Below are 18,288 nucleotides of genomic sequence, written 5' to 3'. Positions count from 1 at the left end.
CATAATTGTTATCATTTTGTTTTTTGTTGTGCTGCTTTTGAAATAAAATTCATTTAGAGGATCATTTGGTCTTTTAAAATAATTTTTGTTAATTGACCGATACATTCCATTAGATTTTCTAAGTCCATAGATGTGTTTTAATTTTTTTTTATATTTACAACGATCATTCCAGTTAGTGTAATTGCATAAAATAACATTTTACTTTAGCTTATTATCTGAATATTTCCCTTTCTTATTCTATTTGGTTTGTAATTATATCCAATAAATTGATATGCAAATTATATTAACTGAACAAAATTCCTAATTGTTTTTCAAAATTTTCAAATTTGTAAATTGAGTTAAATGGCCAAAATGTCAAAGGAAGGATGTGAGTGTTTTGGTCCTTCTTACGAGTTCCGGCACACCAATCACATACATTATATAACTTGAAATAACATTGTACTTATGTTTCTTTGAAAATTTTAACATGGTACTTTCATTTTTTTTTAAAGTGACAAAATATTAATTTTATTTTTGTCGATTTGGGACAACTCGATATCAGCATCATATTGGTAAAAATGCATTGTAATACGCAGGAAATTGACTTTTTTTTTTTTATATAAGTTATAGAGAGAGAAATCAAAATAAAGAAATAAAATTAAAAAACAAAAATTAGAAATAATTTTTTATAGCATTGTACTTATAAATGTTTGATAGCAATAATCACGTAATATAAGCTATCTTAAAATTTCAAAATTTGAAGTTTTTGCTTACTCAAAAATCGTCAAAATAGCCCATAATTGCCTCCACTCTCAAGGAATTGGTATTTCTTTGCTTTCTACATCTTCTCTTGGCTATTATCCCACCAAATTTCCTGCAAATTAACCAGGTAAAACACTTTATATTTCTAACTTTCTTCTGTCAAAATAATGAACAAGGAGGAATAAGTGGTTTTCTGAATATGTTGAATCTTACTATCGTTTTATGTGGTACGTTGTTGCCTCAGTTGAAATCTGGAAGTACTGATTACGTCATTTTCTTCAATCCACATATTCAAAATAAAGCCCTACGATCAAATCGATATTAATACCACTATCCAAGGTTTTTCATTCTGAAGCGTGATCAACATTGACAGGGATCCACTTCAAAAGTTATATAATTGAATCTAATTTACATCTAAGCAATTGATGTGTAAGGTTCTATGATTACATCTTCAGATGTGGAGATGCAGTTTTGCTTTGAAAATAAAGACGGATGAAGGGTGGGCGGTGGTGTGGGGATTTTCATTAGGGCAATAAAATGGGAGGAGTAGTAGATGCTATTTATCAGGGGGTATGAAGTGGGAGGGTGGTATCTTCGAGACTAATTTTATTAGATTAGTTTTTTAATAAATGCATAAATTATAAATATTAAAAGGTGAAAATTTTATAGGATAATTTTTTTTATGTTTATGTTATATAACTACACATGTACAATATATGTAAGCCACCATAGCTTATAAAATTTTATAAAACATACAATTGAAGTGTTACTACTTATTTAGTCATGGTCTAATACATGTTTTAGATTTTGATTTTATGCATTTCCCTCTAATACTGATTATTTATGGCTTATTATGTTAATCATTAATCTTAAAATATGAAGTGTATTTAATTATATGTATTTATATTTAAAAAAGTTAGTAAATTATATTTGCATAATAGAAAATCCAAAATATTACCTAGCACATCAATCCGTCAAAATTTCTCTATAGCATATATACTTCTTACATGTCGAATAACGGTATTTATATTATTTTACAATTTATTTTTAATATAAAAATTATATAATATGTGCAAGAGTCTTTAATTTATTATATTTCTAATATTTAATATTATTTTTAATATTACTAAATACTTTTTGTCATTTTATAATAAATATCTACAATTGTGAATCAATATCTACTAATAACTATACAAATGTTGCTTTAGACTAGAAAAATATAAACTTAGCCAAAACATATGTATATCATCATACAATTATTAATCTTCCTTCAACAAATATAAATGTTACAACACCCTTCTCAACAATTTCAAATGGTACCCATTTTTATATTTACAAATATAAAAATATATGTTTGACCTTTATTTAACTCATAACAATAACAATTTCTAGCGTTCTAATTTTACCAGAAAATTATATTTTCGATAATAACGTTCAAACACCACTATCTATTAATAAAGATAATTACTAAGCTATACATTTATTAATTAGTAAATACTTTATTATCACTTTTCAATAAATAAGTTCAGTTTAATTAAAATTATTTTTTAAACTTTTCATCCGTGGTGCCCACGGGTTATAACCTAGTATATATATATATATATATATATAGCATCATTGTAAATGTAAAGATACACCAACTTAAATACAATTTACTAGTGATCATACTATCTTCAAGTCTCTCTTCTTCTTTCATAAAGTTTTAATTTAGTTTAATTAATCTTATTTTAATTATATCTAGTGATTGTATATATATAAATAGCATCATTGTAACCATAGGGACCATTTTCATAAATCAGGATGACCGTTTATGTAAATTTGTCATTATTCAATTTCTGTGATTGGCTGCCACACTTGCTCCATCCTTCTGTAAGCTGTTTTGCTCCCCTGCTCCACCGTGCGCCACCGTACTGCTTCTCTTATCCTTTGCAATTTTCTGCATCCCTTCGTCTACACTCGAACCTCCTTTCTGTCTCTTCTCTTCAATGGCGTCTATATCTCCCCCAGCCTTCCCTTCCTCCACTCGCAACTTCGATCCAACTCCCCACAAACTCTCCTACGCAACCCCTAAATCCAACACCACCTCTCATTTGAACCACCGATCAACCTATTCGTCGACTCTCTTCTCGCAATCTCTCTCCATCGGTTTTCATTCTAATACCATCTGTCGCTGCCAAAAGAATAACGATGAAGGCAACCCCGGAGACAACGAAAGCCCTCGCCGTTGGGACTCGGCGTTTCACGACTACTTTAAAAATGTGATTAAGTGGTTCGATGATTACATGGATGGCTATCACTATCATATTAATCAACCGGAAAACGACAAAGGGAAAACGGATGATTCTGGTGGTGGTGCTGTGATCGTTGGAGATGGAGGTGGTGATGAAGATTGGGATTGGGAACGGTGGAAGAAGCATTTCAGTGAGGTGGATAAGCAGGAGGTTATCGTTTCGATCTTGGAGGTATTGTGTTTGACTGTTTGAGTATACTCTTTTCTACTCTAGACTATTGTAATGACATTCTGACATGTATGTCACTACAGAATCAACTACACCTTGCTGTGGTTAAAGAGGACTACGAAGAAGCTGCTAGGATTAAAGTGGCAATTGCAGCAGCTGCAACTAATGACACTGTTGGCAGAGTGATGTCTCAGCTGAATGTAAGAGAATAATGTGCTTTGTTATATTGGGGAGCATCACAATCACATCTACAATTACAATACCTGTAGTACTTATCTATTTTCATGATGTTGCAGAAAGCCATAAAGGAAGAACGTTTCAAGGATGCAGCCTTTGTACGAGATCATGCTAGTGCAGGTTTGGTGAGTTGCTACAACCATTCTATCTTGGACTTTGAGAACTATATGCAATCTTTTTCTGTATTTTTTCACATATGGTTTACTTTATGTTGTTCATATGACATTTCAGGTAGGGTGGTGGACTGGATTTTCAGATGATAGCCAAGATCCATATGGTCGTATTATCCAGATAAGTGCAGAGTATGGAAGGTACCTTGCAAGAAGTTATACTCCCAGGTTTAGTAACTAAATCTTGTGCATAATTTTCAACATTTTACTCTTTTGAATCTGAGAAAATGACTATTTTACCCTTCTGTATATGTACATTTGGTTGATTCTAAAGATGCATTGTTGTTCAGGCAGCTTGCTGAGGCTGCAGATGGTGTCCCTTTGTTTGAGGTTTTTATCACAATGAATGAGAAAGGAGAATACAAACATCAGGTGGCTTTCTTTATCTATCATTCTATCTCAATTTCTATCAACTTCTGTCATCTGATCCTTCACTTATTTCACCATGGGATTGAAATTGCATAACCAGATTGTATACTTGAAACAAAGTGAGAATTCTAGAAACTTTTCAATTGATTCCGCCACATCATCAAGTCTTATCAATACCTTGAATTCCCTGGACTCCATGGATGAAGAAAGTGATCTATCTGCAAATGACAATGAAGACACGAATGCTGGTTTTGAGAATATTTTAAGAGATATAATTCCTGGTGCAAAAGATGTGAAAATTAAGGTGATGAATCTCACACCACTAGGAAAAATAGACATGAGTTTAATATCGAAGGTGGTTGAACAAATAATGGAGGAAGAAGATGAAGAAGTAGAAGAAGAAAGAGAGAGTGATACAGAGTTGGATAGTGATACAGAGCAATATGAGATTGATTTTGATGTTGGGATTACAATAGTTGATAATGAAGGTAATAGTCAAACTGCAGTCAAGATTATGGTTAGTGATTTGGCACAAGAAGCTTCTTCTAACAAATCTTGTAAAGATATAATTCGAACACCTGCCAAATTAGAAAAGAAAAATCTTTCATCTTTCACTTTCAAAATAGACAAAGAGAATCCACAAGATTCTTTAGGCAATAATGGTGGAATTGAAGGTAGTAAAAGTCAGAGCACAGACAATGTTATTCTTGATCTTGCAAGTTCTATTGTAAGAGGGGAGATACCCATGAAGGTTAGATTTGTCATTTGTCATTTGGGTACCATTTTTTTTTTTGGTTGTTGTATAGCAAGTAAGTCTTCAAGTTCTTGATGATATATTTCCAATTTTCAGGTGCTTGACAATGTGGATGAGTTGATAAATCTCACCATTAATCAGGGGCAAAATCGTCAATCTTTATCTGGATCTACAACATTCAACCGGATTGAGCTTCCGTTAACAGGAGACCCTTTAAATGGTAATCTTTTAAAATCTTTCTTTTCTTCATATGTTGTTAATTTAATGATTAATTTGATGCAGGAATTTATGTTGGACATGGGTATTACACTTATGAAATCGTTCAATTAAAACGAAAATTTGGTCAGTGGAAAGAGGATGAAAACAAGGAGTTTACAAATCTTGAGTTTTATGAGTATGTAGAAGCAGTTAAAATTACAGGGGACCCACATGTGCCAGCTGGACAGGTGTGTCATTTACATTCTAAAAAAAAAATCATATCTTACAACTATTTTCATCTTTTTTAACATATAATTTTATTTTATTTTTACTCCAAAAGGTAGCATTCCGTGCAAAAGTTGGAACTAAATATCAGCTTCCTCATGGAGGGATCATCCCAGAAGAATTTGGAGTGGCAAGTCTTTAGTGTCTTGTTTCTAACATACTTTTATTAGAGTAAATTACAAAAATGGTCCCTATGCTTTCTGATTTTTGCATGTTTAGTTCAGAATTGAAATGTTTTTCAGTTTTGGTCCTTATTTCAAGGCTTCATATCAAATTTGGTTCCTGAAATCTTGAATTAAAGACCAAAATTGATGTGGAACCTTAAATCAAGAACCAAAATTGAAACTTTTTTGAGTTTCGGTCCTTTTTATAAGGTTGCATATCAATTATGGTCCAGGCCTCCAGGGAACCTTGAAATAAGGACCAAAATTGTAAGTTTATTCAGTTTTGGTCCTTGTGTAAGGTTTCAAATCAATTTTGGTATGTGGAACCTTGCAATAAGGACACCAAAATCATAAAATCTTAAACACCAAAAAAACTATATGAAACCCTGAATTGAGGACCAAAATTGGGAGCTTTTACAGTTTTGGTCCTTATTTCAAGGTTCCATATCAATTTTGGTCCCAGGAAGCTTGAAATAAGGACCAACATTGATATGAAACCCTAAAATAAGGACCAAACTTGAAACCCTTTTTCACTTTGGTCCTTATTTTTAATGTTTCATATCAAATTTGGTCCATGAAACTTTGGTCCTTAAGGACCAAAATCAATATGAAACTCTGAAATAAGGACCAAAATTGATGTGAAATCTGAGACGAGGTCCAATATTCGAAAAAAGCTTCATATTTGGACTAAACACGATAAAAATCAGAAAACACAGGGACCAATTTTGTAATTTTTTTTTAAAAAAGTGAGCTTTTTTGAGATATTTTTTTGGCAATTCAGATTGCTCGATATCGAGGACAAGGGAGGCTTGCAGAGGCGGGATTTCAAAATCCTAGATGGGTTGATGGCGAACTTGTAATTCTTGATGGAAAGGTTTCCCATTTTTGTTTCTTTGATTTATTAATGAATTTATTTATTTTTTATTTAGGAAATAATAATTTCTACTTTTTTTTTTTTTTGCAGCGCAATAATGGAGGTTCTGTTGTTGTATTTGTATATCGGGCACCTGAGAACCATTCTGGGCTATTCTTCAAGCAGTTAAGGCTCTAGGAATAGATGCTTTTTTGTACCTAATTAGGCTTTTTGTAAGTAACCTCTTCACTAGTGCTACAAAATGTATCCATTCCATGGTATTATTTTAGGAATTGGATCAAAAGTACTTAAAATCCCTCTTATTATTATTTACAAGTTACAACATTTGTTTCTTCCTATTACAACATTGTACTTTGAAAAATCTACACTGTTGTATCCATCCAATCCAAATACAAAGCAATTTACATTGTTGTAGTTGGGTAAAATTTTCAAATTGCAATGTCTTAATAAGAAAAAAAAAATTAACATACGACGAGGCTATTGTTAGATGTGTTCTCTAGGTAGAGAATAAAATAATTGTAAGTACAATGTTGTAATAGAAAGAAAAAAAAAAAGTTTGTGTATAATAAACATATAATTGGAATGTAGTTGCTTTTTTATTTGGGAATTTAACCTGGTTTTTATGTACATAAATAAAACATTAAACATAATAAAAGCTCGTCAAACCCAAATAAGATTATAATTAAAAAAAAAAAAAAAAGCACCATGATCTATGATTCAAAGGGGTTCATTAATCGGATCTTTCTAAGGTCCTGATAGTTTCTGTCCGGGAAAGTGCTGTCTGGGAAAGAAACCATGCTGTTTGATTATACATCTGATTGACTGTGCAGAATAATGAAAAAAAAAAGTAATAATTCAATAAAAAAAATAAATTAAAAAAAAGTTATTTAAAAAAATTAATAATCTAGTAAAGAAAAAAAGAGGTGGGATTTGGTCCCATTCAGCTAGAAAAATATGATTTTGGGGCTTTCTGGGAAAGACATATCTTACCGGAAAAAACCCATTCTTTTGTCCAAATCAAACAGTCTTTCTGGTTCATTCAGTCAGAAAGATCTGTTTGGACCTGAAAAGATGTGTATCAAACGGGATCTAAGTTCTTTTCAAGTCAATATATCAAGGAAACAATGAATCTAATGATTAAGATAATTAATTATATATCAAATAATATAGTATCTTATATCTTTATATAATCTGAAAGTAATAAAATTTTGTACCTCGGGATGAGCCAAGGCATCATGAATCATTTATTGTCAAATGATTTCAACATCTTAATGGTTCAGAGAATGTAGGGTTCCTTATACGTTCAAAAGATGTATCAAATATGTTGGATGGATATTCAGAGGTTATTAAACAACCCTCAACTAAAAGCATCATTTAAATCGAACTTGATAAATTGATTACAAACTACTCCCGGTTACTTATAAACTTATTCCCATAATCATCAAATTTAACTAAAACATATTAACATAAATAATAACCAAATGTAGCTAAACGTGTCATTTCAAATGTACTTGTTTAAAAGAAATATTGTACATGCTCACATATTGACAAATTTAAGTGCAACAAAAACACTAAAGCCTGAAATGACTTCGAGAAATAAAATTGTAAAATTGGAGGTTGTTCATATAAGATTGCTATGTAAAGTAGTATTTAAATGTATGGATCATAAAATGGTAATGCTAGCGTCAACTTTCAAACTTGTAACTTGGGTATTATTTTAGGAATTAACATAATAAGAAAAAGCACATCATATCTTTCTAGAGACAAACTTAAACTTTAACATACACAACATATAATTACTTTTTTAGTCCATCAAAAGACACATCCTTTGCTATTTTTGCTCCTCTTCCTTTAGCCATGTAAAGACCCATATGGTGCATTATCTCCTGCCATAAAAGAAATGGATTAATGTCCCAAAAATCGTTGCTTAAAGCTAATTAAGGGTCTGTTTAATTTGATGAAATGGTGGAATAAGCTAGATGAGGGAATGAGACATTACATCCCACAAACATATTTGGTTGGCATCAGTTTCTTTGTATTATATGTAAATACAATGTATAATTTTGAGTCTACTATTTACATTATTTGATTATAGTTGATGGATTATTTTATTGGGTTAAATGCTATAGTTTGATACATTTCTCAAAATAGAATGTCCTAGTAAGAAAATAATTGTAACTTGTAAGTATAATGTTGTAATATAAAAAAAATAGAAGTAGATGACTATAATAAAGATATATGTGGAAGTATGCTGCTATTTCTTGCATTTAGCCTATTTTTATTTACATAAATAAAAAAAATAAAAGACAATAAAAGCTTATCAAAACCCAAATAAGATTATAATAGTAATAAATAAAAACTAGTCTAGTTAGTTTTAGAAAATATCATTGTAATTTAATTTCAAATCATGAAATAAAAAAAATAAAAAATAAAAATTCATATTAAAACTTAACTAAATAAAGGTGGTTATATAGCGCTTTAATTGTTTTTTTTTTTTTTTCTCAAAGGCATTCATCAACCGAATTTTCTCATATTTGAGGCAATCTTTCTTGTCCTTTATGGGTCATTGTATCAAAGAAACAAATAATCTCTGATCATCAAGTAATTGTTGAATTAATACAGTATCTAAATCTTATATCGTATATCTTTATATAATCTAAAAATAATAAAATTTTGTACCTGAGGATGAGCTAAGGCATCTTTAGTGCCCCTTGCATCCGATTCTGGGAAATCAAAGGTAGCACAACCATGGGAATACACCACCACATCTTCCAATGGTGCTAGAAAACCACGATTTCTTGCTGATAATGTTGAACAAACAAAATCCAGCACACATATATCTGTACATATTCCTGCCACCAATAACTTAAACAAACAAAATATATATATATATATATATATATATATATATATATATATATATATATATATATATATATATATATATATATATATATATATATATATAATTATTAGTTTGATCTTGTTTGATTTAGTACTATCTTTATTTTCTACTTAATAGACTTAATATAGACAGACCTTAAATAAATGTACACCATTTATTTAGTCAGCGTCACTTGCAGACTAAAGGGTAAAATTGTTATTTACTGTTGTTAAGACAATTCCAATACATTCAGTCCAAATGAGCAACAGTCTTTGTCCACTCAACACTCACTCCAAACATTAATTTATTCGTAACTACAAAGGTAAAATGGTTTATTTTAGTCCTAAAAAAACCTTTGTCCATATAACATTTATTCCAAATAAACATAAGTTAATTATTCGACATCACTTGCACAACGGTAAAATGGTCATTTACTATTGTTTAGATGGTTCGTTCGGTCCAACGAAATAGTCTTTGTCGATACAATACTTATTCAAATACAAATATCATTTATTTAAGGAGAGAGAAAAGGTAAGATGGTATTTAATTTCTTTTTATTTAATTGGTAAAATGATCATTTACTTTATTATGTCCAAAAAGGAAATATATATTAATTTATGGAACAAATAATTCATAAATACTTACGAGTTGGATGTTATTGGTTTTGATCCAATCCGCAAAAGCATTTGAACCGTCTTCTTGAATAGAACCAATATATCCATCATAACAATCCTTGCGCCTAATCGTTACATTTGGCTCTTTCTCCAACCACTCTAGAGCTATATATAAAATGAAATTTATATAAAATATAATTTGAAAAATAAATGTTATAAACTTAATAAAGAAATATAAGAAAAGATAAAATAATACTAGGAACCAAATTGGATTCATGAGAGCCAGCAAGACAGTGAGAAGGATAAGGGTGTTCGAGTTTTCCAGGTTGATGTGTATCTAAAAACGCAAGAATCGGCCATTTGTTCTCACAAAATATTCTTGAAAGTTTCACCGACTCATTGACCATTTCGGATATCTGGTGGTTTGGCTCTCTTGGTGCCTTTTTTACAAAAAAACAATCATTTGTCAATATGTAAACTTTAGAGTAAATTACATTTTTGTGTTGTAAGTATAGCAATTTTGGTTCCAAAAAGTTCTTTTGCTTTGTTGAGTCTAATTTGAGGTTTTTGTAATTTTTTTTTTGTCGTTGTTTTAAGTAAATTTACTATTTTTGATCTTTAAGTGTAACTGATTTTTTCAATTTTAGTATTGAAAATATAGTTATTTTACGTGGAGTATGGACCAAAACCTTATAAAATCTCAAATAAAGACCAAAATTACAACATAAATTCTTTTAGTACCAAAATTGAAAAAATTAGTTGTACCCAAAGATTAAAATAATAGTTTACTCTAAACTTAATTGATGGAGCATCAATGATCAAACTATGAACCAAACTAGACAAGCTTTTTTCAAACGCTATGTTTTACGGTAAAAATGAAAAGAGCATTTACATCTTTTGTACACGATCAAAATCAAATCTTTTATCAGTGTGAAAAAAATAACAGTTTTTATCTTATTGACATCATTATTGGTTTCAATACAAGTTTGTCAAGTTTCTAGTTTTACATAACACACGTGATATTTATGAACTCACCAAGTTTCCGGCTCCAATGGTGCAGAAGCCATTGATGATGTCAACAAGAACGAGTCCGGTTTTGATATCTTTCGGTATGCAAAGTGATTCCTCTTCTAGTGGTACTTCTTTCTTCAAGAGTTCAAGTGTGTGTAGCACCATTTTTGGTTCTCTTGAGCTTCAATAATGACCTGAGTACTTAAGAAAAAAGTATGGTTCATATCTTTGAAGTTATATTGGTGTCTTGTAGTATCTGGAATGATCCTACCTCTTGTATTGGTAGACGACAAAATATGATTCTTTTGAATTTGATAGATGACAAAATGATCACCTCTTCTTTTTATACTTTTGAAAACCACTTTAGATATGGTTTGAAAATTGTTGTTACGATGGGTCCCATAGTAATAATTTATTAAGAATTTGCATATGTTGTATGATTCGTTTCAGTTTTCTACTTACTGACCATATTTTACTAGACTCATGTTTGGTTAAAAGAAATAAATCTTTCTTTCATATTAAAAAAGTATTTTTTTTTTCTTTTGTAGTTAGAAAATTAATTATGGTATATATTTATTTACATTATTTTTTTGTTATTAAGAAATCTATTAAGTAGCATACGAGACTAGCTATATGTTTTGAATATGATTGCATCAACCGACCACTTTTTTGTTAAAATATGGAAAAATGACATATCCCGAACTTGTGAAGTTTTTGTCAACAATGTTCGTATCCACTCAAAATTGTAATAATTTGATTTTACATCCCCATCGTCACATATATGAAAGTGACAATATTCGGTATAATGCAACCATGTATGCATAAAAGATTTGGTTAATATCATAAAAGTCCTTATGTTTTCGAGAAATGTTTCCTTATTAAACACGCTTAGATTGGTTGTACCAAATTCCATATATAGACCATCTAGTTTAGTCTTGTTCAATTCATTTATGTCTAGTCTCGTGTATTAAACGCTACCATAGAGTCTAGTTTTGGTCGTTGCCTAGATCTTGGCTCTAGTTGGATCTAACCACACTTTGTAGTAGTTCTTGGATAGAGACTAGAGATGTACAAAAAAAGAGGGGATTTAAGCACTTGGAAACTATCATAATATTTGACTCGTCCATACCGTAATCGAATCCAAGTTGCAAACAAGTTTTGAATTAGTGATCTTAGCCAAAAGATCAAACCAACCAAGAGCGGTATTGTTTGACCAATTTAACATATTATACCCATCCATTATAACTATCAACATAAAAGAATATGTTTATAAAATAAAAGGAATTCTTCAAAAAAAAAGTCCTAAAATTTAACCTTAATTTACGAAAAAGTTCCAAACTAAAACTTATTTACGAAAAACCATGAGTTGTCGGTAAAAATGACGATTTGACCAATTTTTTTCCGGTTTACCGGTTTTATTACTTACTTGTTTTGTTAAACTCTTATTATTTTACCTTAATTTACGAAGATTTCTCTGAAATAAAAGATCCCGATAATCATAATTTGACCAAATCTACAATTTAAAAAGTTATCTCGAAATTTAGGATGTGTTTGATCGTTGAAAATTTTCTAATAAAAGTTAGAAAACATATTTGGTTTAGTATTTTTTTTTTCCAAAATTTTTCTAATTAGAGAAAAGAAATTTTCAATTTCTAAATTACATGTAACTTGAAAAATGAAAGTTGTTGTTTTCCTTACTTAATTTTTTTTTAAAATATAACCTTATATACATATCTCACCCCTACTCTCACCCGACACTCATTCCACCTTATCCCCATCCCCCTCTTTACGCACACATCCATCCCCCACATTCATCCCATACTGTCACCCTATCCCACCCACCCCACCTCCACATGAACCACTTTTGTAACAATACATGGACCATTTTATAATCATTGCTTTAGAAATTGTAGTTTGATGTGTCTTTAACAATGCATAACATTTGCTAAATGTTTATGCATGTAATATGCCAAATATTGTATCATTTGAAAAAAAAAAAATTAAACAACCCAACATATTTTCTATTTTTCTAAAACGGAAAATGAAATCTCAACCCGTTTTCACCAAACACATTGCTAAAAATGAAAACTCCATTATTTTTATGATTTTGTTCAAATAAAACTAAAAATAATTTTTCACAACCAAACACACATTTAAAGCCTCAATTATGGTGGTTACTTTTGTAGTTATCCCTAAAAACTAAGCAATTTCATAATTCATAACACTATAATTGAAAATCATGTAAAAAAGAAAATTACACATTGAACTATAAAAGCTTTGACAAAATTGGGAACTAGAGTACTTTTTTTTAACAACCAACTCATAAACCTTCTAAATCTACAAATTTGTTCCAAACGAGACTTAAAGCTTCAACCTATTGGTTAAAAGGCACTTTTCCAGTAACTTATGATACCTCTAGAAAAATGTCATTTGATTATTAGTAACTTGTGTGTTGATTGGTGATTTATAATTAAATGCTCAAGAAAAGCTAAATAAATATGAAACATATTTTATTACAACTTTTCAAAACATAATATAAATATATTGATTTGTTGGCCTCTGGTTTAGTCTTCAAACCACAACCAAATTGTATATCATGGTTTCAATAAAACCGACTTATCGACGTATGGAGTACCAACTCAGACAAATAAGCCAAATTGTCACATTTAGTAAGTGTGTTCAATTTTGGATGAGTTACGCATATCCTTATACCTAACATAATGAATCAATTGATGAAGTTATCAAGATCAATTTTGAGGGTTTTTTTTTTTTTTTTTGTACAAATGAATATAGCATTCATCTTTGTGATTATGCTTCTTGAAAATCGAGCAAGTCCAACGGGTCGAAACCATCAAAAATATATCAAAACTTGAAGCTAAACTAAATATTTTTAAAATTATACCTATATTTTTTTTTCTTCACAAAACACCTTTTTGGAAACCCCTTTTACTACATATAATTTCAAAAATTACTTGTAATTACTTTTAAAAACAAAACTATTTTGCCTCACCCAATCCACACAACCCGTCTTGACTCTTGAACAATACAAGAAAATATTAGTTTTGCTTCAAACGTTTTAAGGAAATCGATAATTCTAGGGCTGTCAAATATGTACCATGGAGAACCAACCAACATGCTACCAACTGAACCAAGATAGTTGGTTACCAATATGTTCGGTAGCCAATATGTTAGGTTGACAATACCATACCAATTTAGTAAACTTGGTACGGTAACGGTATTAAATTTTAAATATCACGGTATTACCGTACCAACCAATTCATATAATATATACCGTACCAACTAATATCAAGCTTTTCAAATTGTAAAGGAAAATATGATTTTGTTTATATATAAACAAAATCATATTTTCCTTTACAATTTGAAAAGCTTGATATTAATCATTACACTTACTCAATAGTTATTACCACATTAAACTAAAAAACTAAAAAGTTAATAAAATTCTTTAGTAACTAATATATTATTTTATTAATTTATATTACTAGACAAGAAAGTTATCTCATGTTGTCATTGCGAATTTTTAAATATTACAATTGAAAAATAGATAGAATTTGGTAATCTACCGTTACCATTCTGTACCAACCAAATTTGTTGGTAGCCAAACAAGTTGGTACCAATTTTACTTGGTACGGTATCGGTAGCAAAAAAATTATACCAAATAGAGTTGGTACGGTACACGATTTGATTAAAAATAAATTGGTACCTTACCATGTTCAGCCCTAGATAATTCATGATCATGAAATTGCCAGATAGAATTTTTAATTGACATTCAATTAATTATTAAAATATAATAATAAGGTGTCAAATTGATAGTCCGTATATATTGAGTTTAATAAACATTAATTTTTCAATGGAAAAATATTTTTTTTTAATATGTTTAATTAAACTATATAAAATAAAATTTAACAGATTGTAAAAGTTAAATAGTAAAATGGTATTAAAAACATAAAAGATTGATATAAATGTGTTAGGCTGTAACACGAGAATAAACCAATTTCCCAACTTCAATATCATCAAAAATAATCAATTCCGAAGATGTTCCCTTTTCAATTCCACCCATCACCCCAAAACGCCACAGCCATAGAATGCAATCACCCACCACCACAATCACAGCCGCAATACAAAATCTCAATCTCAACCCCAATTTCCTACCAAAATTCCCGCCAAACCCACTTCGCATCCTCCCGGAATTCGTCAACCACCGTAGCACTGCTAGTATGGCTTCCACTTTCAGTAGGTTTAAGGTCAATTCAAAATTGGATAACAGTTCCGGTGAGTTTCTTACTATTACCGAGTACGCCGGCAAGGGAGGCGCGAACGTAGGTGACGATCTGGTGGTGTTGTTTAGTCACTTGGAGTATGCGTTCAAGAGAATTGCAGCTCTCGTTGCTTCTCCGGTCAATTCCAGCCTCGGAAAAAGCTCCGGCGGTAGCCAAGATGTGGACGCCGGTAGAGATAAACCTAAGCCGCTCGACATTGTTTCTGTACGTAGACTAATCATTTCTGTCTGTATTTTTCGATCTCGTATGTGCAAATTATTAGGGGGTTTCGTGTTCTTAAAATCCCCTTCATTGATGATATGTTTTTTTTTAATATTCCCAGAATGAAATCATATTGTCTTCTTTGAAAAACTCCGGAAAAGTTGCAGTTATGGCTTCCGAAGAAGACGATGCTCCCGTTTGGATAACCGATAACGCCCCATTTGTGGTGGTAACAGATCCCCTCGATGGTTCTCGTAACATCGACGCTTCAATCCCCACCGGAACCATTTTCGGGATCTACAATCGCTTAATAGAAGTCGATAATCTTCCAACGGAGGAAAAGGCGTTGCTGAATTCATTACAGAGCGGCAATCGCCTTGTTGCCGCAGGCTATGTTCTTTACTCCTCCGCCACCATACTCTGCACCACCTTCGGTTCCGGTGCACACGCCTTCACTCTCGATCATTCCACTGGAGACTTCGTTCTCACACACCCAGACATCAAAATCCCTCCTCGAGGTCAGATCTATTCTGTAAACGATGCGCGATACTTTGATTGGCCGGAGGGTTTGAGGCGATACATTGATACAATCAGACAAGGGAAAGGGAAGTTTCCGAAGAAGTATTCTGCGCGTTATATTTGTTCGTTGGTTGCTGATTTTCACAGAACTTTGATGTATGGTGGAGTGGCGATGAACCCTAGAGACCATCTTCGGCTTGTTTATGAGGCGAATCCGCTGAGTTTTGTGGCGGAGCAAGCCGGCGGGAAAGGGTCAGACGGGAAGAACAGGATTCTGTCGATTCAACCGGTGAAGCTGCATCAGAGACTTCCGTTGTTCTTGGGAAGTCCCGAGGATATTGATGAGTTGGAGAGCTATGGTGATGTTCAACAAACTGTAAATCCTGGTTATGATGTTTGAATGTATGATCGATACCTTTCGTTTTGTGTAATAGTATCAATGTCGTCTGTAAATTACTACATGATTGTTGTAACATTATATAGAAGATGAATTTTAATAGATATGAAAGTCGAATGGTTCATGTCCTTAAACTAGTTTAAACGGCCACAAGATGCATAGTCATGAAACTAGGCTAATATTTAACTATATTATTAACATATATTCCATTTTTTTATAGAAAATAAAAGTCATGTAAATATTGTCATTTAAGTAAATTTACCGTAAAAATAATTAAACTTTTGTAACACTAAACAATTATTAATAAAAAAAAATGTTAAAATACTTTGACACGGTTCTATATATATGTTGAAATTTAGAGAAAAAACCAATAAATCTAGTAGTATATTGTTAGAAATGGGTGAGTAGAAAAGAGAATGGTGGTAATCAAATCAACATTGTTCATGGATTGCGTAAGATATGATAAAGCTATCTTTCCCAACGTCATATCGATTTTTTTATTTGATATTTTTCTATCCCTCCCAACCCATTGTCATACGATTTTTTTAATTTTTTTTTTCTTCTTTCTTCTCCAACCCACAAGATATGATAACCTATCTTTCCCAACCCATTTTATATATCATTCTTTTTTATTTAATTAAATTAAAAATTATAAATTAAAATAAAACTATACAAATAAATGAATTGTGTATTCATATTTGTAAACTTATAAAACAAAAAATAATAATAAATAAATAAATAAAAGATGCTAGTCAAATGCATTCAAGTATATGGTTAAATTGCATTCAATAAAGTTGTATTTAATGAAGTTGGCAGAAGACATTCAATCTCTATTTTTATCCATGACCTAAAGCCACATGAATACAAAATATTCAATATATTCAACACTCACACTAGCGGGTTCACCAACCCATTTTAAAAGCATTAACAGTGAACCCGGTGAACCTACTATTGCTGGTCATCGTTTCCCGACAGTATCGGCTAATCTCGTCTATGAAACCGCAACAACTTCGAGAGGCCTTACAATGATTGAGTTACTAATAATTCAACTTTGGATAAACGTTATGATCACTTAAACATAGAATTTGCTTCTGTAAAAAAATATATGTAAATTTAATTTTGTAAGAAAGTTCCAAAATAGTGAAATATGAGTATGTATTTAATATATTTATCTATCCGAAATCTGGCTGAGGACAACGGAATTTGTGAATTTGGTGGTTATATAACTGTTTTTTTCAAAAGTGAATGTAACCGTTCAATTTGAAGCTGCCCACATACATCTTGGATGATGTTAGTGTTGGAATATGATGGTTTTTACGAAAGAAACACAATTGAAGCAAAATCAAAATTTTTACCATATATTACGCCAAGATCACAAGTTCATGATTAAATACAACAAACCTTAAAACCAGAGAGAGAGAGAGAGAGAGAGAGAGAGAGAGAGAGAGAGAGAGAGAGAGAGAGAGAGGTGAAATGGTATATCTTTCTTGTTGAAAGAGTTCCTTGCATTATTTTGGATGATTGGAGAGCCTAAAACATAACTCATTTAATATGGAAGCACCCTAAGACAATGATCAAGCAAAAGACAACAATCATTCTCTTTCTTGATGCCAAACCGAGCCTAGAAAATGTTGTTATCAATCAAACATAAGAAAAGTCTTTAGAACCTATATAGTTCATCTAAACAATCCAATTGTACATAATGTTGGTATGATTTGTCGAAAAATCAAGACATTCTAAGTGTCTTTGGATCTCCAAAAAACGGCCAAATAATGTAGGTAGATCTTCAAAATTAGGATCGAAGAGAAAGTCAAGAGGGAGAGAGGGAAAAAAAGGAGGTGATGTCGACTCTAAGGTGAGAGTTGATTAGGGCTTTTTATGATAATAATCTTCTTATATATAGGTATATTTATCCCTTGAGTTATGAGATAAATATTTATCAATTTAAATTAATGATAATTACACTTAAAACCATTAATTATTTTTAGTTTCTAGTTATATCATCATCTCATGATAAATTAACAAACTAGTCCTTCTAATCTCTTTTTTGTCATCTTAAGCTTAAATCATATCTTGTGTGTAACAAAAAATGACTTTGGCTATGGACATATTT

The 18,288-nt window shown here is 31.1% G+C and overlaps 3 protein-coding genes across 3 annotated transcripts; 2 read left to right on the top strand and 1 right to left on the bottom strand.

Annotated features, from left to right (window-relative positions):
• The first annotated feature begins 2,523 nt into the window (after positions 1 to 2,523).
• LOC145014026 (protein EXECUTER 1, chloroplastic-like) lies at positions 2,524 to 6,587 on the top strand. The gene is made up of 11 exons (XM_078972379.1): positions 2,524 to 3,203; positions 3,284 to 3,400; positions 3,497 to 3,562; positions 3,669 to 3,775; positions 3,898 to 3,979; positions 4,077 to 4,727; positions 4,827 to 4,950; positions 5,013 to 5,176; positions 5,269 to 5,343; positions 6,159 to 6,251; positions 6,342 to 6,587. The coding sequence occupies exons 1-11, from the start codon at positions 2,727 to 2,729 to the stop codon at positions 6,426 to 6,428; spliced, it is 2,043 nt and encodes a 680-aa protein (XP_078828505.1). The 5' UTR covers positions 2,524 to 2,726; the 3' UTR covers positions 6,429 to 6,587.
• A 1,354-nt stretch (positions 6,588 to 7,941) lies between these two features.
• Positions 7,942 to 10,981, bottom strand: LOC145014027 (nicotinamidase 1-like). The gene is made up of 5 exons (XM_078972380.1): positions 10,785 to 10,981; positions 10,006 to 10,189; positions 9,781 to 9,914; positions 8,931 to 9,116; positions 7,942 to 8,137 (listed from the first exon to the last, which is right to left on the bottom strand). Exons 1-5 carry the CDS (start codon positions 10,923 to 10,925, stop codon positions 8,048 to 8,050), a joined length of 735 nt encoding a protein of 244 aa, XP_078828506.1. The 5' UTR covers positions 10,926 to 10,981; the 3' UTR covers positions 7,942 to 8,047.
• A 3,789-nt stretch (positions 10,982 to 14,770) lies between these two features.
• LOC145017742 (Inositol monophosphatase family protein) lies at positions 14,771 to 16,303 on the top strand. The gene is made up of 2 exons (XM_078975713.1): positions 14,771 to 15,262; positions 15,381 to 16,303. The coding sequence occupies exons 1-2, from the start codon at positions 14,864 to 14,866 to the stop codon at positions 16,176 to 16,178; spliced, it is 1,197 nt and encodes a 398-aa protein (XP_078831839.1). The 5' UTR covers positions 14,771 to 14,863; the 3' UTR covers positions 16,179 to 16,303.
• Positions 16,304 to 18,288: the final 1,985 nt, after the last annotated feature.

Source organism: Lactuca saligna, chromosome 9, assembly GCF_052625555.1.
Source record: "Lactuca saligna cultivar CGN05327 chromosome 9, ASM5262555v1, whole genome shotgun sequence".
In the NCBI taxonomy this organism is placed as follows: domain Eukaryota; kingdom Viridiplantae; phylum Streptophyta; class Magnoliopsida; order Asterales; family Asteraceae; genus Lactuca; species Lactuca saligna.
The sequence above is the reverse complement of the archived record's forward strand: the minus strand, read 5'-3'. Positions and strand labels throughout refer to the sequence as shown.

Bases quoted from the DNA above. Each gene is read 5' to 3' on its own strand.
- LOC145014026 (XM_078972379.1), top strand. From the start codon at position 2,727: ATGGCGTCTATATCTCCCCCAGCCTTCCCTTCCTCCACTCGCAACTTC. The intron at 3,204-3,283 runs GTATTGTGTTTG...ATGTCACTACAG, and splicing joins TTATCGTTTCGATCTTGGAG to AATCAACTACACCTTGCTGT. The intron at 3,776-3,897 runs GTTTAGTAACTA...ATTGTTGTTCAG, and splicing joins GCAAGAAGTTATACTCCCAG to GCAGCTTGCTGAGGCTGCAG.
- LOC145014027 (XM_078972380.1), bottom strand. From the start codon at position 10,925: ATGGTGCTACACACACTTGAACTCTTGAAGAAAGAAGTACCACTAGAA. The intron at 10,190-10,784 runs GTGAGTTCATAA...TTTGTAAAAAAG, and splicing joins CCATTGGAGCCGGAAACTTG to GCACCAAGAGAGCCAAACCA. The intron at 8,138-8,930 runs GTACAAAATTTT...CTTTTATGGCAG, and splicing joins ATGCCTTAGCTCATCCTCAG to GAGATAATGCACCATATGGG.
- LOC145017742 (XM_078975713.1), top strand. From the start codon at position 14,864: ATGCAATCACCCACCACCACAATCACAGCCGCAATACAAAATCTCAAT. The intron at 15,263-15,380 runs GTACGTAGACTA...TAATATTCCCAG, and splicing joins AGCCGCTCGACATTGTTTCT to AATGAAATCATATTGTCTTC.